Genomic DNA, 21,188 nt, shown 5'->3' on the forward strand with positions numbered 1-21,188 from the left:
TCTTCTCTTTTCCTCTCTCTTCCCTCTCCTCCCAGATCCCATCGGGCCCGATTGGTGTGGCAGGGCTGCAGCCAACTTGCCGGCGGCGGGGTGCCGCGGTGGCGGCGGTGGGAGACTCGGGGGCGGCGGGGAGGGTAGGGCGTGGTGGGGAGGCCCGGGGGCGACGGGGAGGCACACTGCCGCGGGAAGGGCGCCGCGCGGCGGTGGCGGGGAGGCTCGTAGGTGGCGGGGTGCCGCGGCGGGGAGGCTCGGGCGCAGCGGGGTGGCCTGGGGGCAGCGGGGAGGCGCGCCACCATGGGAAGGGCGCCGCGCGGCGCCGGCGAGGAGGCTCGCAGACAGGGATGCTCCGCGCGGCGAGAAGGCGTGCCGCCGGTGGGGGAGGCGTGGCGGGCCCGCGGCAGAGGAGGCCCGGCGTGGTGGCTCGCCGGACAGCTTCAGGCAAGTGTTTTTTTTCTTTTTTCTTTTTTGTTGCAAAAATTCTTTACAATTCTTTTCATTGGATTTTTTCTTGGTTTTGGATGCAAATTTTTTTACAATTTGGATGGAAAACTTTTTCTTGAAATTTTTTCTAATTATTTCTCAAACTTTTCTGTTTCATATGTTTCTCATCAATTTTTTTTCAAACTTTTTCTTGAAGGTTCCTCTCTCCCCTAATTTTTTCTTGAATTTTTTTTCTGCTCTCTAATTTTTTTTCTTGAAAAAATTTTCTGCTCTTCAATTCTCTTTTTGAAAAATTTGCTGCTGCTCCAAAATTTTTCAAATTTTTGTGTCTAATTTTTTCTCGTCAAAAATTTTTCTCTCTCCAAAATTTCTCTTACAAAAAATTTCCAAAATCGGAAAATAACAAAAAAAATACTAAAAAGGGAAAAACGGTCGGGAGATCGATCGTAGGGAGCCCCTCCCTATGGTCAACCGTAAATTAGTGAGACCCGCTGATTTCCCCTCTTGCGGGTCACTCAAAATTGAGTGATTCGCCCCCCCCCCCCAAAAAAAATCGAGTGATTTTAATCTTCACGTCACTCAATTTTTGGTAACTATCAAGTCCACGTGGCCTCATTCTATTGGCTTCAAGAATTGGCTGGGATAACATACGTCAAGTGTTCATGTTGAGGTTATATATCCAAGAAGGATGTTTCTTTGACATCTAAACTAACTTTAAGTAATCTACGCAATGTCTTGCACGAAGATGGATGAATCAAAATAACACTTTCATTAAGGTTTTGGGAACTAGGAGCAATCAATAAAATGCTCATTATTGCGGTCACTTCAATGTCAACGGAGACAACCTTTGTGCCTTATTCAGAACTCAGAAGGTGTTACCAACGACTCCAGGACGCATAAAACCAAAGGTCCAGACAAAAAAGAAGACGACGACGACGACGATGACACAGCACCGTTCAACTTATTTCAGTTCTCATTAGAGGTAGGTACTAGTGCCTAATGCACACTAGCATCCATGCTCATGGACTCGTCCACACCAGACGGCATGGATTCCGGCGATGTAGTGTCGGAGGAGGTCGGCATGGCGCCCAACCTGTTCTGGAGAAGCTCGACGGCTACCGCGTGATGCGCCGCAATCCGGTTTAGCATCACGCCATTGGAAGTTCCATTGCTGGTTGGCTTCTCAGCTTGCAATGGCGCCGGGGCCGTCGTCCTCGGCACGAAGTTGTTGTCAGCCGTGGCATCTGTTGAGCTCATCAGGTAGTCAATGATGTTGTCAAGGATAGGGCCTGAAGCATCAGTGTTAGCCGGCACCTGAATGGGCAAGGAGGGCTGTGATGAGCTCATCCCTGTGACCCTCTTCAGGGCATCCTCTGCCATCTTCACCTGCAATAGGATTACACATGTTGTGTGAACTATATATCCACATACTTTGATTCACTCAGTAATATAAGAATTAGTCAATCAGTTAGTTACATTCAGTGGCGGAGGCAACGGTGGGTCTAAGGGGCTCCAGCTCTCCCTAGACCCCCACAAATAATGGAGCCCCCTCTTGAGCCCCCCTCCATTTTTGAGGAGAAAGAAGGAAGAAGGGGGGAAAGAAGAAAGGAGGAAGAAATAAGTCCCTCCTTAATCCATTCCTGGATCTACCACTGGTTACATTGGTTTGCCATAAGGATTGGGGAATTCTCTAGTGTGTCTAATTGATGCATGTTGTGATAGATGGCACAACCACTTTTTATCCTATGAATAAATCAAAATTTACATGTGCCATTACTCGGTACTAGCTAGATTATTGTCCTTCTAGGAATCATGACGAGAAAATTTGATATGTTGATATGTTACAATGGCAAAAATCTTATTCTCCCAACACTTCAATAGAATATACATAAGTCCCTCTCTACATAAACTACATGATTTGCAAGAAGGCACTTGAGGATTCAGTGCATTGGACATGTTAGAGCAAATATCATACCTTAGCTCTTAGGGTCTCCATGTCAGCCTTCAGTACCCTATTGTCAACGGTGGCATCAGTATACTTCTGGTTCAAAGCAGCAAGGCGCCTCAGCAAAGAAGAGTTTTCAACTCTTAAGTGTGCAACCTGTAATCATCTGACATCATTCAGACCCACTGCTTTCACATTTTCCTAAATATATTGAGTATGAAATCGAATGAAATAACTTTGCGAAAACCACACCTGATCCTCCATGTCCTTCAAGTGAGCTGCCTTTCTATATCTTGAGCGCCTGGCTGATTCTCGATTGGATTCCTTTCTAAAAAATTGGGTAACAAGATAGAAGTCAGAAAATAATTTCCATAGTATTTTGAACTTCTATAGCATTGAGCTGCTTTTCAAAAGGATGTGGGTGAAGACATTCATGATGTAAATGTTACCTTTTCCTCACTTTCTCTTCAGTAGGCACATTAAATCCCAGTATCTCTACTTCTCCATCCATGTCATCATCATCTGATGGTGAAGGCTCCCTTGAGGAAGAGGAAGTAGCAAACCTTGCACGAATATATGCATTTCGAACACGATTTATTGGGCCTTCACCACTGGATTTGTTCTGCACGGGATTCCTGTTACCTAGAATGAGTGGAAAGAGGCGAAAAGTACGTCTTGTGTACATAATCAACTTTGGTTTATTCAATATAGAATAGTGACCCTGAAGGGCACAATATAGTACCTCCAATGTAATTGGTTGAGCCTTGAGAACATCTTGGAGGTACAACACTAGAAGCCTGTGAATGGACATGCCAAAATTTGGAGTTAAAAAAGCAGAGTGGAAACATCTAAAAACAACTATATAATGAAACAAATACATGCACGTGTGAAGTCAATTATTTCTAATGTAATGAAATTTTTACATGTAAATGGATTATTGTTTTGTTGTTACTAATAGTTAGTGAATGAAATGCCATTATGATTTCATCTCGTAAATTCCTCATGGGCTTTATAGAATAGTTTAGACAAAAGGAGATGCTAGTTTGGTTTATCACATCCTAATTTGATCACAGCTTTTACCTTATTGTAAGACACAATATGTTTCCATATTTTAATATTTTGCAACCAAATAGTTCACAGATAGTAACTAGTCAAGGTGCAAAACGAGTAAGAATGGAGTGTACCAAAAATATAACTTATCGCCCGTGCCATTAGCACCATACAAAATCTCAAACAAGCATAATGACCTTACTAAAGTAAACTAATGCCTATTTGTTTGTGTAGCCATGGCACAGCTCAGATCTCAATAAATTGTAATGCTATGTCCATATCATAAACTATTCCACATTGCTTTTAAATGTGTTTATCACATGCCCTAGATGTGATTTGTACTTAGTACTACTTCACCAGAGCACAATTATGTTATTTGTAATAACTAACCAAAATTTCTTTCAATTGCACACCTAGCCAAGCACACTACAAAATATAATTTATACATCATATATAGATCAGAAACATGGGAAAAAGATAGGCAATAGAGATACCCTCCACATGGCAACGGTGGCGAGGTCTTCCTCCAACTTCCGCTTCAGGATGGTGTTGTACTCCATGGCGTTGCCTAGTCTGCTAACCGCCATAGGCGCCATGGTTGCATGGTCCACCTCCACCACTGGTTCAGCATGAAGGGCTGAGCCGCTGCTGCTAGAGTTCTCCATTGCTGATGCATCAGCTAGAAGATCCTCTTCTAATAACCTCTCAAAGCTCCACTCTGAGGAGCTCTGATCCACCGTGTTGCCACACCCGCCATCACCATTAGTAACAACGCCATCTATGATGTCGTTGCCAGTCACTAGAGATTTATCCGGTGGTGGTATATCCCAAAAGGGGTCAAGGATCTCCTCCATTGAGATGACATGATCCATGTTAATGGAATCCCAAGTGAATTTTAAGGAAACAAAGAAGTGGCAAGGGAAGGACCCAGTGACATGGGTTTGCCTACTACTATGCACCCATGAGGAGTTAAGTTCGGGTGTGTGGGTTTGAAGGGTGTCCCCCCCCCCCCTATTTATCTACTGCAAGGTTGTGTTTTCGGAAATTTCTGGAGAGGCAAAAGTGCATGAACCTTGCACGTTCTATGTGACCACGGCAAAGAGGACAAGTAATTTTGTTTGGGAAGGGAACGAAAAAGGCTAACAGAAAGCAAAGTTAGGTGCTACAAAGTTATTATGAGTTTTATCGTGACGCTATAATGTTTTGCTTCCTTTAAACACTTTAACACACGTGTTGGTAGTAAGCCAAGGGCAGTTCAAAGTATCAAACTATGAGCCTCTTTGGCACGGCTCCTCCCGTAGAGGCTTTAGCTCCTGCACTACTGTGTTGTACTGTTTCGCCCTGTAGCGGAAAAACAGCTCCTGCTCCACTCATTTTTACCTAGGGAATAGAAGGAGCTAGTGGTGCTGGTTTGTTGGTGCTTCTCCTGACTCCGCTACGGTGGTCTACATTGCAGGAGCTGGAGCAAGGTGAAGCCCAGCCAAACACAGTCTAACCATCTCTGTGTGTTTCTAGCTTTAAATAAGTGGAGAACAACTGAACAAGTCTAACTGACTTTGCGCTAGTAGATACTACCATGGCTACCAACATGTATTTGCACTTTCTATTCACCCTAGCTAGATCTTTGAGGTTGATGTGGAGAAACTACGAGTAACATAAAAAATATAGAATAACCATCACTTACAATGTGATAATCTGTCCAAATGAAAGGAAAGGTAAACAGAAATTTCAGCTACATCCTATAGGGATATTGTATATGGAATATACATGGGATAATGCTGTTTCAGTTTTTGTTTTTTGTGTGATTTTCTATGCTTGTACTAGTCCTCAACTAATTAGCCACCAAACTATATGCTTGTCCATTTGTAAACCTTTTGTATCGACGAAGCTACACTTTATCTATAAAAAGTGCACACGAAAACATAAGACGTGTACACTATGCACTAGATTGTAGCTTATCAACACATTTGTGTTTTTAGTGCTAACATATGATTTTAATATTTATAGTGCCATTATATATTATGTACTGCTTCCGTTTCCAGCCGTTCCAGAATATATTCAAAATTTATCCTAGATATAGTTGTGTTTTAGAGTTCTAGCTGGTGATAAATTATTATTGAGGGTCTAAAATACCCATCCACCGGCCCGTCCGCACACTGCGCAGCCATCAGAATGCAAAAAATTAGAAATATGCGCGTGCAATAAAATGGAAGGCGTGCAAGAAATTGTTCAGAGTCAGCGTGCACCAGGAATGGAGGCGTGCATGCAAAAAATTTCTTTTGAAACATGTTGACCTTGCAATACATAGGAAAGCAATGCTGCCATGTACGTGCATTCATATCAAGCGTACGTTTTATCCTCGATTCGTGCAAAGGAGTTAACAAATACTAATGTGGGACTAAACCCCCACAACCTCACGCCCAATATATATTGGCCGCTCTTCTTTCTTAGATCTAAATGGAGTGGAATAGAGAAATAAAAAAAGGCCTTTCATATAAAAATGGAAGAATATTATATATCTTACTTGGACAAAACAAATTAGAAGCAATTTTCTCTTATCCTCGTTTGTTCCTTCGGCTGTCACAGTATTCCTGGGCCTTATTCAAATTGGTCCAGCTGTCACAGTATTCCGTTTATGGATATTCTGTCGTTGCACGACTCTAAAAGCAACAACGCAATGGCCAGTGATAGTCTAAATGGTAAACACAAAACAATCAGTCGTCTATAGTTTAGCTATTTATTTATTTAATACAGTAAACGGCTGATTAAATGGACACCGCGATCCACTGCGTAGTGTTAACGCGTATGTACACGTGCTAAATAGCCGTGTAGGCAAATAGCAGCAATGACTGGATTTAATGAGAAACTGCCACTCATGATCATGACCTTATTCATATTCAAGAGGCGATTCTCAACCAGTTCTCCGTGCAATGTATATGAAGAGTGTCTTCTGCGCTTTTAATACAATGACCTTAATTTATTCAATTGAGCATTCAACATAAGGACATAATTATTATCGCCACAAAATAACAACCTGCAATCCTAAACTGGAAAATAATAAAAAAGAACAAATCTTTTTAAGTGTTCTTCAGGAGAATATGGTTGGCTCATTCCAATGCGGCCTTCAGGTTCTTGGCTAACTCTTCTAGCTTCTTCAATCCTTCTTCAGGAGAAGCAGATTCCCCCAATAGCCTAACCATTGCGCTACCAACAATCACACCATCTGCGCCCCAACCTGCGATCTGAATTAGAGAAAATGCATCAGTCAGGGTGTCAGGGGACTAGAACAAGTAGGCAATGATCTCAGATCCTGTATTTAGCAGGAATGATGCCAATTATGATTTACCTGCTTCACATGCTCAGCAGTTGACACACCAAAGCCAACAGCCACGGGTTTTTCAGTGACCTACACAAAGCAACATATTTGGTATTAGGAACTGACACTACTTCACAAAGTAGCATAAAAAAAAGGATGATGCAACTGCAAACCTTCTTGATATCCTGAAGAAGAGATTGCACCTTGCCGCTTACATTTGCACGTGTACCAGTAACTCCAACAGTGCTTACCTGGATAGCATAAGGGGTAGCAAATGAAACAAACATATTAAAAGCAATTCAGTAGTGGTAAAGTCGAAAAGTATGGGGTGCAAGCAATCAGGTGCGTGTCTTTTTCAAACTATAGTTTTCTGTCCATTCTAGTTTTCAGTCAGTCCGAGCATGTTAGCACAGCTACTAACATGACATCTTCTCAGTGGCAGACTAAATACTTGAGACTTCCAAATGTTTCACCTTGGTTTTTAAGATCTGGTGCATAGTCAAGCAGTACTAAGTAAACCTTCTTTCAGGAAAAGTATGTCAGAGCAGCTACATATGTTTGCTAGGTTATGAGGACAACTTGAAATGGCTTAGGTTGTTCAAAATGTTTGCTGACTCAGTCTGTAATAGGTCTATTGTACAATGCAAATGTTCTTCTTGAATCTCATATCTACTAGTTTAACTAGTCCAAGGTGCAAAATTATTGGTTAGGGATCATATGAATGCCATATGAGAACATATAATTTAAGAGATTCAGAATTTGGGACACTTACAAGATAAATAAATCCTTCTGAAGCCTGTGCGATTTTCTCCATTCTTTCATTTGGTGTAGTTGGTGTTGTGAGTAGCACCTGAAAAATATTCATTAAAAGTAAATCCTATTAAATAGCTTGCATAACAAACAATGTTACCACAAACTGCATGGATGAGGGAATATTTGTTGTTCAGCCATAGCCAGCTTATCAGCACTAAGGACTGAGGAACTGATAGTATGGCACTACGGATATGTTCATGACGTATGCTATAATTTTGTAGCGGAATTTAAATAAGAAATAACTAATGAGACCTCTTAAAAAAACTTCACAAGGAATTCTTGATACTATTTACCTAAAAAAAAACGTCCAGACACAACAGTTGTAAAACAGGATAAGGTGCATGAGAAGGGTCCTACCAGCTCAAGGTTGTTCTTAGCAGCCTCGCTCCTCAAAAAATCTGTCTCTTCCAAAGGAACATCAGGTACCACAAGGCCTACATGGTAGTAATACACAAGTAACTTGATTAGCACACTGTAACGCGAATTCCTGTGAAGCCAATCTAACTGTTGTACAATATCAGTTGTCAATATTTGGCTGTGCTGTTATCTGAACAATGATGTGCATTAGACAAACTAATATGCAAATGAAATAAAAAAAATCAGTTAACTAACATGATAGGTATTAATGCGAAAGAGCATCACTGTCATTATATAAGAAATATTACCGCGTAAACCAGCTTCCTTAACAATAGTCATGAAGTTTGGGATTCCGCGCTTCAGAATCGGGTTATAATATGTGAAAAGTGATACAGGGCAGGACAGCTCAGGTATCACCTCCTTAACCATGGAGATGACATCCTCAAACGTGGTGCCTTTTGCTAGCGCACGTGTTGCAGAGGCCTACAATGGCGCAACCAAAAGTCAATAACTCATAAGCAAAGGCATACAAGCCAAACAGGACATAATAGCACATATAGCAGAGGCACTGTGTGACTCACCTGAATAACAGGGCCATCAGCCAACGGATCTGAGTAAGGCACACCCAATTCAATCACGTCCGAACCACACGCGTCAAGGATCTTGAGTGCCTTCGCTGTGGTAGCCAGGTCAGGGTCACCAGCAGTGATGAAGGGGATGAGGGCAGTCTGAAGAAGTCAGATATTAGCGAACTTAAACTAGACAATAGATGCAGAGGAAAGAAATCAAAGTTTGAAACTCAAATTGCTGATCTTGAATGATACATCTACCTAATCCCAGCAACTTGAGTACTGTTGTGCTATAAAATATAAATCTTAAGATACAGACGCACGTAGCAGCACATAGTGCAGAAGAAAGTAACATGGCAAGTGACGCAATGAAACGTTTGCCATTGCAGAATTTTGCAATCCCAAAATGTGTCACTGACATGTGGCACCCACATGTCATTGGCACATTCAGGGGATCCCGGAAAATGCAATGGCATAGTAGCATACCATGAATTTGCCCGATGTAACCTAACACTGATCACTTGGAGGAACTGAATCTTATATTCATCCTACACACCAACAATCCTTTAGTCTCCACGGTCCGCGTCATTATGTGCCAGAATATAAGACCAGCTGCCATGGCCAAGGCCTACATGGACAGGCCTGGTTCTTCCGCGGCTTTACATCATCCGAAACATGGCCCGATCTAGACGATCTCAACACGAAACTCACCTCCCAGATTGAAATGCAAAGCAACAATAGCGTGACGCAGTCCGGTAACCACAGTCAGTCAACGCATCCTGTGCCACCCCCATCGAATCTCACTCAGCGCAAAACCGCACTACCCTGCAGGATCAGACCCAAGCCCCCAAGCCACCCGATGGAACGATACGCACTTTCTTCTTAAAAAAGGAGACAGAGAAAATGGCTCGTCGTGGAGGGGATTCGAGAGCAGCTCACCTTCCCCTGCTCCCTGAGCTCGGCAAACGTCCCGGAGATGCTGCGCCTGTCATGCGCCACGGCGGAGGCCGCCGCCGCGGCCGCCCTGACGGCGACCACGGGCCCGGCGGCCGACGCGCCCCGGAACGAGACCCTCCCCGCGGCCGGCGCGGCGGCCCGCCTGGGCCCCGCGGCGGCGAGCGACGCCGACCCGGCGGTGGAGGCGGCCTTGAGCGCGAACGCCATGGCGGAGGGGGAGGATGCGGGGGGCGGTGGTGGCGCTGGCCCTGGCCCTGACCGGCCGCCTGCTTGGCTCACGTGCGCGGGCGCGGGGTGTTCGACGCCGTGCTCGCGGGGAGTGGGGGATAGGTGCGTGGGACTTGTGAGGTGGAGGCTTGGCTGGCTGGGTTGACGAGACTGCCCATTTAACAAGAAGGCCCCGGGGGTTGGTGGGCCGAGATCAGATGGATGCGTCGACCGGGCGCCTGTGGGCCCGCCACCCCCTTCTTGTGTCAGTGCAGTGATCAGTATTGTTGAGAAATTGCATATACTATATCCTTATAAAGGTGTAAAAAAACAAAACCTTATTTAGATCCATAGACTAAATTTTAAATCTGAAGTTTAGTCCATTAGATGATCCAAACATGTGGACACTTTTGGATTAAAGTTTAGTTTTATCCCAAAGAAAGTTTAGTCCATTGAACTCACCGAATTCGGACTAAAACTTAGTTTCACCTATTTATGCGTTTCAAATGGTTTCCCACCCACTAATCCAAACAGGCATGGGTTCAAGTTTAGTTATCTAATGTTTATCGTCTAACCTTTAGTCCGGATTAAAATTTAGTCCTAGATGATCCAAACGGGGGTAACTTTAGTCCGGACTAAACTTAGATTGTCTCATATATATATAAGGTGGACTTATTATGAGATGAATTTCGAACTAATACACTACTAGGGCACGGAGGAAGTACTCCACGGCCAATTGCCATGTGGAGACAGCGTCTGTGATCCGACTCCACGGCGTATTCTTTTTGCGTCCTAAAATTAAATATGGGCCACGGATCTCTAAGCACGTGCCCGCATAATCTTTTCATTATCCACCTGCTGATTTGATTCGCTGAGCACGTTGGCCACCCAATAACAAAATAGCGTCGTTAATTTCTGTGAAAAATAACCCGGATCGGTATGAGATCCATCCATCCATGGCATATTCGCAAGCGGCCTAGCCTAACCATGTCAACAAGCTCGGCAAGCGAGCGGCCCTGCTTTATTACCCATCCAGATCATCAGATGAGATCTCATCAAAGTTCATGCGCACTGCGCCACTGCCTTTAAACATTTCATAGGAAAACTTATTTAGTCTGTTTGTTAATTAAGTTTCTTCCTCCGATCCGTCTTTATTACCTACCGAAAGGTGATCACAAGGTACTACGCATTTGTCAAGCTTGTTTACCGTCGTCAAAGATGAAAAAAGACAGAGAAGCTGTTGGATGGTTTGACTGGAAGGAAGGCAGCAGCCACCAGCGAGCGCACACGCGGGGTGGCGCCGGTCCTTGCCCGCCGCCGAGGAGAGGAGACAGCCGAGAAGGCCGGGCATCGACGCCGTGCGCCTGGCGATCAACAACCCATCAAGCGTCGCAGCAGCGAGTGGTTGAGACTTGAGAGAGGAAAACGACCGGACGAAGCGGCCGGCAGTGTCCAAGTCCATCCAAGCAATCCCTGCACAGCCGTCAAAGTGAGAGATCGACAGGGGCAGGCAGTACGCTGTCCGAGGAGAAAGGAAAGAAAGCTCAGATCGGCCTTGTCTTGCTAAAACCCGGTCGTCGCAGAAAAGAATCAGCCAGGCGATAAGATGGTCAGGACGTCAAGTAACGCAGGGTGTTTAATTCCGGAGGGCTAAATATTAAACCTGTCACGTTAAATTTTTTTTTGTTATTTAAAATTATTAAACAGAATCTAATTACAAAACTAATCGTAGAATCTCTAGATTAATTCATGAGATAAATTTAATAAAAATAATTAATCTATAAGTAATGTCCAGCTGCGTGCGAAGATGGTAAGATGGTCAGTCAGTGATAAGATGGTCAGGACGTCAGGTAGCCAAGCAACACAAAGTCCAGCTGCATGCGTGCGAAGGTGCGATGCCGTCGCTCTCCGGGTGGATCCGATCCTGATGCGACGCTCGGATTCGACCGTGGTGGGCGCGAGCAGCGATGCTCAGGCGCAGCCCAGCTCCAGTTTTCCGATTTCTCGCCCCTTTAAAACTTCCATCTTGGATCTAGACATCCGAATTCTTAGAACAAATTTGATATTTTAAAATAGATATGTTTAAAATTTTATGCTAATCTTTTTTTATATTATCAAGCATATTATTACACATAAGAATAAAATTTTGTATAGATTTTTTTATGTATTATTTGCTCCCTACAATTAAAAAGATGAAAAAAGATTCGAATCCGTATCCGATCCATATTCGAATTTTTATATCTATTATTTGAGAATATATATGATAAATTTGAGGTTTAGTTTTTATGAATCTTTACAAGATCAATTTTAAATATAAGGCTATGAATTTACATAGTAAATTCTATATCTTATTTGTCCATAATTGAAAAAAAATAACCAGAAATCTAACATTCGAATAAACATCCGAATCCATCCTATATCGGTCGTGCGATGCCTCCGACACACGCACACCTCACCTGCTCGCGATCGAGCCTTCAAAGTCAAGCGGTCTCTCTCCTCCGAGCCCTCCTAACGCTTCATCTTCCAGGAGACTACAACCGATCCAACGTCTGCTTGTTCAAAAATTTCAAATCAAGCGGTCTCTCTCTCCTGCTTCCGCCACGAGGTGGCGACAGCCAGCAGCAGCAGCCAGCCATGCATGGAGAGGTGGCAGCGGAGGAAGCCGCAGGTGCTCGTCTCCATGCAGACGCTCTTCGACTCGCTCCCTGTCCTAGGGGACCGCCGCGTCGGCCGTCGCCACTGCAGGAGCCAGTGCGCCAGCAGCAGCCATGCAACCATGGTGGAGAGGCGGTGACGGAGGAAGCTGCTGGTGCTCGCCTTCACGCAGGAGCTCCTCAACTCGCTCCCGGGGGAGCGCCCACCGCCGCCCGCAAAGGCGGCCGCCGGAGTTCCGGGGTGACGGCGCACGAGGCCGACGTGTGAGGCCCACTCGTGGGAGCTCCAAGGCGGCGGCGCACGAGGCCACGCGAGCTCTCCCGGCGGTGAGCTCCGTCATCTCATCATCTTCCTCTCTTTTGCTAGGATTTATTGCATGTTGCAAGTGTATATTTTGTGTGTTTCAAATGTTGTAAAACAACACTATGTTTCATGAGAATGTTGCAAAATAATAGATCTGAGACCTGGCTGTTACGATGTTGCATGTGTTTATATGCATGTTGCAAGTGTTTTATCTGGATGTCTTATTTTTATCGAGAGATTTAGAATGTTCCATGCAACATGAAACAGATGTTGCGGCGGATTTTTTTTCTTATCATTGATGGATGGATAAATAATTTTTTTTCAACATGCTTTTGCTGTTGCAACCGCTAATTTTCAATGTATCATATGTTAAGTTTTTATGTTGCAGACGTGGACCGTCGATGTGAGATGTTGCGGGTGCTAGCAGCGTCCGAAAAAGAAACCCTCACCCCGTTACGCCATTTCATTTTCCGATTTTTTCTATAAGTAATGTCTTAGAAAAATCTACTTAAAATGTTTTCAGAAATTTTATATGAAAATATTTTTAGAAAAAACAATAAAAACAAACTTTAACCAAAATAGAAACTTGAAAACTAAAGTGAAAAATATGAAGCGTGTGATACTCACTAGCAGTTAGCCAGTCACCTTAGTAAGAAAGGACGGCCCTAGGCCCAAGCCTGCTAAGCTTATCAAAGGAGCCATATTTAAAACAAGAATGGGGGAGTGTCTACGAAGAGAGAACCTCGACTGATTGCCACGTCGCAATTAATTTTTCTTCCCCTATAGACTCACACTATGAATTGAAGTTTCGGTTTGGTTGGATACGTAAGTCTTCTGAATTTTCCTCGCAAAAAAAAAAAGTCTTCTAGATGTGCATGACCATAGTTTAGATCCCAAATATGAGGCCTGCTAATAGCTGCTAACGTGTGCTAAGAACTACTAGCACACGGTAGTCCTGTCCTCCGAACTTTCTCTTGAGACTAATTAAATTAGGCTAACCAAATTTTCTTTTAGCTAGTCATTTAGCTATTCAAAGTGTGGAAGAACCAACAAACTAGTAAAATCTTCATCTTCGTATTCAACTCCCCTCTCTCCCCGTCAATGTTGCGTGGGTCCCACAACACCATCTATCCCTTCTCATTTTGGAGAAAATTGGAGATTTGCCCTCTTCAGGAGTGGGCCATTTGCCCTTAAATAAAAAGGCTTCACCCATTTGCCCTCCTCAAATGTGGTGGCTTCGCCCGGTTGCCCTTAGAAGAATTTGGACCCAAATTCAACTGAATTTTAAACCAAAAATTTCATGACTTCCCATTTTACCCCTGCCCTCCTAATCTTATCCACATGTCCTCTCTCGCTGTCATCTCCAGCAGATTACTCGCGTACGCTAGGCACCGAACATTCCGCTCAACAAGCTACGATGCGACCTCCTGATCGTCCGGCGGCTCGATGAGCACCACGCGCGCGACCAGCGCGAGCGTGTTGGTGTGCGCGGCGTACGCCGCCGCGCCCCAGTCAGCGCCGGCAGGAGGGCCTCGCGCCGCCGCCGCGTCACCGTGTCGAACGCCACCACGCGCCTGCCGGCCAGCAGCACCACCTCCACCTCGGCGCCCTGGAATGGCAGCGGCCGCACGTCGTCGCGCGGCATCCGAAACCTGTCCGCCGCGGCAGTGATAGCCCCCGTGCGATCCTGCTCTGCCCGATTCTCCGCCTCGTCATCGTCGAAGGAGCTATCCGGTTGCCACGGTCGCTGCTGCAGTATCTCCGCGACGGAGACCGTCGCGGCCACCTCCCAGCCACCGTGCCCGTCCAGCCGGAACACCATCGTCGTCGGCGAGTACTGCGCAGTGGAGCCTGCCCGCGGCCGGTCTCCCAGTGGGCGCTGTCTCCGGGGCACACTGCCAGTTCGACGCGGCCGGTGACGGGGCTATACCCGACCGCGGTGCCGATGCTCGTCCGCCACCACGCCATCCCGCCTGCCGCCACACCTGACGACGGGATGAGCCCCTCGGCGGGCGCGGCGGCGTCGGCGACCCACCACACGCCGGTCACGGACGTGAACACCGCAAAGCAGTAGATGCCGGACCCCGGCGCGGACTCGAAGGTGCAGACGAGCGTGAAGTCGCCGCCGAAGTTGTAGACGCCGGCGTCGAAGACGACGACGATCGCGGGGCGGGGCCAGGTGATCCGGCACGGCGGGCGCGGGACGCCCTCCCAGGACCCCGTTGCCGGGTTGCACACGAAGTAGGCGTCGTCGGCGGGTGAGAAGCAGCACGCGACCCCGTGCGGAGGACAGCACGGCGGGGGCTGGCGAGGCAGGGAGGAACGCGAGGGGCGGGGACAGCACCGTGTCGGCGGCGTCCAGGGGAAGGAACAGGAGCCCCGGGTCGGGCGCGGCGACGAAGAGCCACGAGGCCCGGCACGGCGCGGCGGCGTGCGCGACGGCAAAGAGCGGGGACGCGAGCGCCCGCGCTCAGGACGGGTGCAAGGCGGAGGCGCGCGGCGGCGGCCGGCGGGAGGTACACGAGCCGCCCCGACGCGCCGGCCCCCACGCGCCGGGGAAGAGGCAGAGGAGGAGGGAGAGACGACACGTGGATAAGATTATGAGAGCAGGGGTAAAATGGGAAGTCATGAAATGTTTGGTTCAAAATCAAGTTGAATTGGGGTCCAAATTCTTCCGAGGGCAAACGGGCGAAGCCACCACATTTGAGCAGAGAAATGAGCGAAGCCTTTTTATTTCAGGGCAAATGGGCGAAGCCCACTCCTTAAGAAGGCAAATCTCTAATTTTCTCTCTCCTGCTGCTCCTCATTCCATGGCGGAAGCAGGCCAGCCTCCTGTCGCCGCCTCCAGTGCCACCCTCGCCATCGTCACAACCTCCAGCACCGCCGCCGCTGATTTGACCCGCCGACGCCTCCAGCACAGCCACTGCCGCCGATTCGCCGCCGTCGCGGAGCTCACGCCGCCATCCCCCAGGAGCCCGTGCCGCCATTTGCCGGGAGACCAAGCCGGCCTCCCCCACGGAGCCCGCGCACGCCCTCCACCAGGATCTCACGTCGCCTCGACGACAGCAGGCTCGATGGTGGCCTCGACGACGGCGGCCTCGACGGTGGCCTCAACGATGGCGGACTCAACGATTTGCCCCCGCGGGAGCCAAGAGCAGGCTTGCGCGCGAGACAATATCGAACGGGGCTGACTCGCCAAAGATGTCGAGCGAGGGAAGATTTTCCCAAGCGAGATACCGAGCGTATGGAGATAAAGAGTCTTTTTTTTCGCGACCATGCCTGAACACGTTTTTAATGAAGAGGAAAGATAAAGAGTCTGTTGGATGGTAATCTTAAAAGATTTTCTAAAATTTTACCTACCCACAACATTTTACAGAGTTTTTTGGAGATGCTCTTAATATGTTTTTCCCACAACCTTTTCTATTTCTAGAAAGATTTTCTGATGATTTAGACTCGAAAGTTTTAAACAACTTATGTTCACAATTTTTCCACATAAGCTGTTTATCTTTTTTAAGAAAATTCTTCAAATAAGTTTTCAAAAACAATTCATTCAACATACCTATGTTTGTATAAACTTTTTTAAACAATTTGTTCAACTAACTTTTGTACATAACTTGTTTGAATTAATATTTTTATGGTATCCTATGCATACAAGAAAATGTGTCTCAACCCTGATTATGTTTGTGTGCCATGGATGGAACTGAGAGGCCTCCTTTGCAACGCTTTACTTTAGCTAATTGTCCTACCCTTTTTCTCCTTGAAAAGCTAATACTCCGTAGGCTTGAACTTACATATAAGGAAGGGGAAATTGTAAATTGCAAAAGCACGTGTGAACGAGAGAGATTTTACAATTGAGTTAAGGGATAGTCATTTGCAATGTGATGTGGCGTCTCGAAATTCAAGGTATATTATGCGTCCTTTTGCAATTTTTTCAGCAGCAATTGACTACTACTCCCTCCATTCTTAAATATATGACACCATTGATTTTTTTTCGTTTGACTATTCGTCTTTTCTACAAATATTTATGTAAATAACCAAATCTTCAAGTTAGATTTAAAAAACTCTTAATAATAGACGTAAAGGTACTCATTTCACTTCATTTAACTAACTGATTAATTAAATAATATTGATCAAAGTTGAAGAAAAAAATCAACGGTGTCATGTAAAAAAAATTGGAGGAGTACAGCAATTTGCTTTTTTTTTAAAGGAATGGAGGGTTCCAACCGCGAATTCCGTTTGCGCCCCTGGAGCAGCTGGGCCCTACCAACGGCCCACACGGCCCATCACTCCTCGCCTCCCCCGGCCTCTACTAAAGAAACGCCAATCTCCCCAGCGCCTTCACACTTCCCAAGCAATCCCCGGCCTCTACTAAAGAAACGCCAATCTCCCGACCGCACTCCCCTTGTCTTCTCCTGTCGCGAGCCGCCGGAAGCTTCGCCCCCTGACGCGTGGGCCCCCCGCTCCCCTCGCCTCCCCGTCGCCGGCCATGGCCGGCCAGCCGCCGCCGCCCGGGGGCGCCGAGGACGACTTCCTCGAGCACTTCTTCGCCTTCCCCTCCGCGGCCTCCGCCGGTGCCGGCGGGGGCCACGCGGGCGCCGGTGACGGCGGGGACCACCCCTTCCCCCTCGCCCTCAGCCTCGACGCCGCCGCCGAGGCCTCCGCCAAGCAGGTGAGCTTGTCCCCGCGGCCGCGCGAGTGGCCCCTTCGGCTGCCCCTGCTATTTGCGAGTGACGTGTGGGTGAGCAGGGCTGACCCCTGACCGAGGGTGCCGCGTGTGCTCTTTGCAGGACCGGGACCCCGTGCAGCTCGCCGGCCTCTTCCCGCCGGTGTTCGGCGGCGGCGTGCAGCAGCCGCACCTCCGCGGCCCACCGCCTCCCCAGGTAGCAGCTGCACGGCCAATTTTGTGCCCCCACTGAATGCTATGTTCTTTTCCCTTTTCGCTCGGGAGTTTCCGAGGCTGCTGCCTGCTGCTAATTCTTGTCAGTCACATGCAGATGTTCCATGCGCAGCCGAAGCCGGGCGAGGGAGCCATGGCGCCGCAGCCGCCGGCACCGCGGCCCAAGGTGCGGGCGCGGCGGGGGCAGGCGACCGATCCCCACAGCATCGCTGAGAGGGTAATAGCTGATAAGCTCAACATTTCGATTGAAATTATTGCGATTTAGGCTGCTATATCGTCATCTTTGTGCACACGTTTGCGAGTTCGCGGCTGATCTGGCCTGTAGTGGCCACGAGATTTCGGGTGCCCTCTTTACGATATTGAGAAGGTTGCTTACGACCGAGATTGTCTCGGGTTTAAGCTAGATTAGCAGATGTTGCGGTGCAAGTAATTGGATGTGTTTAAGGAAAGGGTTGCTTTCATACCTAGATGTTGGGTGGTTGTTGTGGTGGCGGCATATGGCGTGCTGTTTAAGCATCATGAGCTGCTTGCAGGGTAACCATGATGTTGAATTGTATTGGAAGTCACCACCTTTAAGACAGTTCATACATCAAACGGGAAACTTGTTTTGTAGTGAGGGTGCTATGATTACCAGAGAGGTATCTAATGATTATGTTTCGAGGTGTAAGACACTTGGTAATGGGGCAATGCATTACAATAGCCATTAAAAATGGAATGGACAGCCTGTTGCCCACATATTTTTTAGCCTTACTTTCCATTTTATACTGATTTTTTCTTCCGGAATACTCAATAGGGATTCTTAGCAGTTTTTTCTTTAACCTCCATCTGCCTCTGTGCAGCTAAGGAGAGAGAGAATAGCAGAAAGGATGAGGGCATTGCAGGAATTGGTTCCCAACACAAACAAGGTAATACTTCATGCCACATTTCCGGATGTCATTATATGCATGCCAGGACCTTTTTCAGCAAGTGGTCCAGGCTTATGATGACCTGACAGTAGGGCTTCTCAAGTTCTCATAGTGCGCCTGTCTTATGAACCTGATTATTTGCTGAGATGATAATTATTGTTCCCTCATGAGTACATAATTTTGTTCACCAACGATGTTTTGCATATCGACTGAAATAACATGAATACCACTTTTGGTTCTCATAGTGCGCCTGTCTTATGAACCTGATTATTTGCTGAGATGATAATTATTGTTCCCTCATGAGTACATAATTTTGTTCACCAACGGTGTTTTGCATATCGACTGAAATAACATGAATACCACTTTTGGTTCAGTCAAATAGCTATATGGTTATTTTGAACGAGAAATTGAGAAATGATACCGTGTCAATTGGATATTGAGCTTTGATCTGTGACAAAATTGAACAGTAAGCTTGATGGTATTACTTCAAACTGTGCAGACAGATAGGGCAGCCATGCTAGACGAGATCCTTGATTATGTGAAGTTTCTTAGGCTTCAAGTAAAGGTATGCCTTTTTAAATGTAGTCTTGTCTTTTAACATCATAAGCAACATTGAACATCCCAATATCTTTTGTCTATTTAATATGGAAACCTGTTCTATTCTTCCAGGTTTTGAGTATGAGCAGACTGGGTGGTGCTGGTGCAGTTGCGCAGCTGGTTTCTGATATTCCACTGTCAGTTAAGGTGAAACTCAGAAAAAATATAGTCTTACGCTAGTAGCTCATTCTGAACTTATTTTGATTAAAATGGTGGTTAATTTTCACAAATTATTCTATCCCTTTTTCATATATAAAACAGAACAGATATGTAATCATTCATCTTTAGGTTAGTTGCCACAGATTATTTGCATGTGTGCATTCTTGGCTTTTTATTAGTCAGCAACAACCGCACCTATTGCTATTTGTTGATAAAGAATATTCTATGTTTACTAATGAGTTGACTAGCTTCAACATCTCTCAAGGAAATGCCAATTTCGTTTTATTGGTAGCGGATATGTGGCTAGGCCTGTTTTCACTGTAGGCAGACCTTTCTTCAGCAGTCAATCTTGAAAACATATGTTTTGTCAAATTTTGTACTTTCATAGCATGGCTGCACTGATAATGGTGACTGATAATATAACACAGCCATGATGCTTTCTTGATTAACGGTTACTGTCCAGATTCATGGTATTTTTTCTTTTGTATCTTCATTCATGAGTTGCACCATATGTCTTACACCCTCTAATCTTTCTTGAACAACTAGGGTGAGGCAAGTGACAGTGGGAGCACACAGCAGATATGGGAAAAATGGTCAACTGATGGCACAGAGAAGCAGGTGGCGAAGCTGATGGAAGAAGACATTGGGGCAGCGATGCAGTTCCTGCAATCCAAAGCACTATGCATGATGCCCATTTCACTTGCAATGGCAATCTATGACACTCAGCATCCCCAGGATGGCCACTCACTGAAGCCTGAACCCAATACGTCTTCCTAGTATAGTAACATCAACCTTAGCATGCATTTCACCTCTGATACTATTTAGGCATCGATATATCCAAAGTGTATGATATACCGAGCGTTTCAATGTGCTAACCATGAAGTAGGAAAGGACCAAAAGGATCAGCTCCTCTCCAATCAATTAAATTGGTATATGATGTAGCCTCCCCTTTCCCTATTTTGTTCAAAGTAGCTTTGATTGCAAGGATATGGTAAGCAATATTCTACTCAGACTCATACATCTTTCAATCTGCCTATGAGTGCAAGTGCTGGGTAGAGCTACCAAAGAGTCTAGCTTGCTCTCATGGTGTTTCCTTTTGGGTCTGTAATGCACTAGCCATACACTTTGTGGTGGGGCCGGTCACCCTTTTGGTAGTGGATGTTTGGACTAATGAAAAGGGGCTGCTGATGTATGTGTGTAAGTCTGAGCAAATGGTTGACGAAATTTGAAAGAATGTTGAGATGGAAGGTGATGTTGATGGCGAATGGTGGTGTGATATCCTGTCAATTTTTTCGGTGTGTGGATGGAGGTCTCGGTCAATGGAGGCTGAGCGTCCGATGATCGGCTCGCTAGTGGGAGCGTGCTCCTCCTGGGCTTCACTTTTCTGTCTCCAAGTCGCCGTCTTGATAAGAACTGTCTGTTAAAGTTTTAGCCCCTTTTTGTGCTACTGGTTCACATGAAGCTATACATATTCCTCTAGGCTGACTTAACATGTGTTCAGGATTCATGCTGGCACCCTTTTTTCTTAGGGTGTAGGTGACAGCTGTTATCGCACTGTTCATTGCCGTCAATGGCAGGTTTTCCTTCCAAGTTTCTGTCATGAGTCTTCTAATCTGATTGTCACCGGTCTTGGATATTTGACACTTGTGTGAAGTTTATCTGCTATTGACTTGCTGTTGACAGCAAGTAGTTAAAACTTGGAAGGTGGTGTTCATAGCTGGTGCAGACTTGGGAGTACCTTTGCCTGGATGGATTCCACTGCCGGAAGGATCATAGGCACGAGTTAAAGGGACATTTTTTCCCCAAAATCAAGAGAAAGTCGAGTCAATTTAACATGCTGAATCCCTTTTTGAATACATTGGCACTTGCTTTACTAAAAAGTGCTAATTGTTTGGCACAATTATTTGTACCGGCTGGGTTACCATTGTTACATGTACTGTCTGTTATGAGATAATGTTTTCCATGGAATGCAAGCGCTGGTGCCTTCTATGTAGCTTGCAAGAATATTATCTGCATC

General features: G+C 46.1%; 3 protein-coding genes and 1 pseudogene across 3 annotated transcripts; 1 reads left to right on the forward strand and 3 right to left on the reverse strand.

The window, feature by feature from the left end:
• Nucleotides 1-1,260: 1,260 nt before the first annotated feature.
• Nucleotides 1,261-4,389, reverse strand: LOC120658693 (regulatory protein opaque-2-like). Its single transcript, XM_039936932.1, has 6 exons — nucleotides 3,931-4,389; nucleotides 3,129-3,183; nucleotides 2,836-3,028; nucleotides 2,639-2,714; nucleotides 2,417-2,542; nucleotides 1,261-1,827 (listed from the first exon to the last, which is right to left on the reverse strand). Exons 1-6 carry the CDS (start codon nucleotides 4,306-4,308, stop codon nucleotides 1,438-1,440), a joined length of 1,218 nt encoding a protein of 405 aa, XP_039792866.1. The 5' UTR covers nucleotides 4,309-4,389; the 3' UTR covers nucleotides 1,261-1,437.
• Nucleotides 4,390-6,300: 1,911 nt separating this feature from the next.
• On the reverse strand, nucleotides 6,301-9,795 carry LOC120659523 (tryptophan synthase alpha chain-like). The gene is made up of 8 exons (XM_039937701.1): nucleotides 9,431-9,795; nucleotides 8,504-8,650; nucleotides 8,231-8,405; nucleotides 7,923-7,999; nucleotides 7,525-7,602; nucleotides 6,926-7,003; nucleotides 6,783-6,842; nucleotides 6,301-6,678 (listed from the first exon to the last, which is right to left on the reverse strand). The coding sequence occupies exons 1-8, from the start codon at nucleotides 9,653-9,655 to the stop codon at nucleotides 6,544-6,546; spliced, it is 975 nt and encodes a 324-aa protein (XP_039793635.1). The 5' UTR covers nucleotides 9,656-9,795; the 3' UTR covers nucleotides 6,301-6,543.
• Nucleotides 9,796-13,803: 4,008 nt separating this feature from the next.
• LOC120662309 lies at nucleotides 13,804-15,600 on the reverse strand (annotated as a pseudogene).
• Nucleotides 15,601-16,956: 1,356 nt separating this feature from the next.
• LOC120659524 (transcription factor UNE12-like) lies at nucleotides 16,957-20,436 on the forward strand. The gene is made up of 7 exons (XM_039937702.1): nucleotides 16,957-17,282; nucleotides 17,401-17,493; nucleotides 17,608-17,727; nucleotides 18,350-18,415; nucleotides 18,915-18,980; nucleotides 19,085-19,159; nucleotides 19,718-20,436. The coding sequence occupies exons 1-7, from the start codon at nucleotides 17,100-17,102 to the stop codon at nucleotides 19,946-19,948; spliced, it is 834 nt and encodes a 277-aa protein (XP_039793636.1). The 5' UTR covers nucleotides 16,957-17,099; the 3' UTR covers nucleotides 19,949-20,436.
• The last annotated feature ends 752 nt before the right edge of the window (nucleotides 20,437-21,188 follow it).

Source organism: Panicum virgatum, chromosome 2N, assembly GCF_016808335.1.
Source record: "Panicum virgatum strain AP13 chromosome 2N, P.virgatum_v5, whole genome shotgun sequence".
NCBI classification, from domain to species: Eukaryota; Viridiplantae; Streptophyta; class Magnoliopsida; order Poales; family Poaceae; genus Panicum; species Panicum virgatum.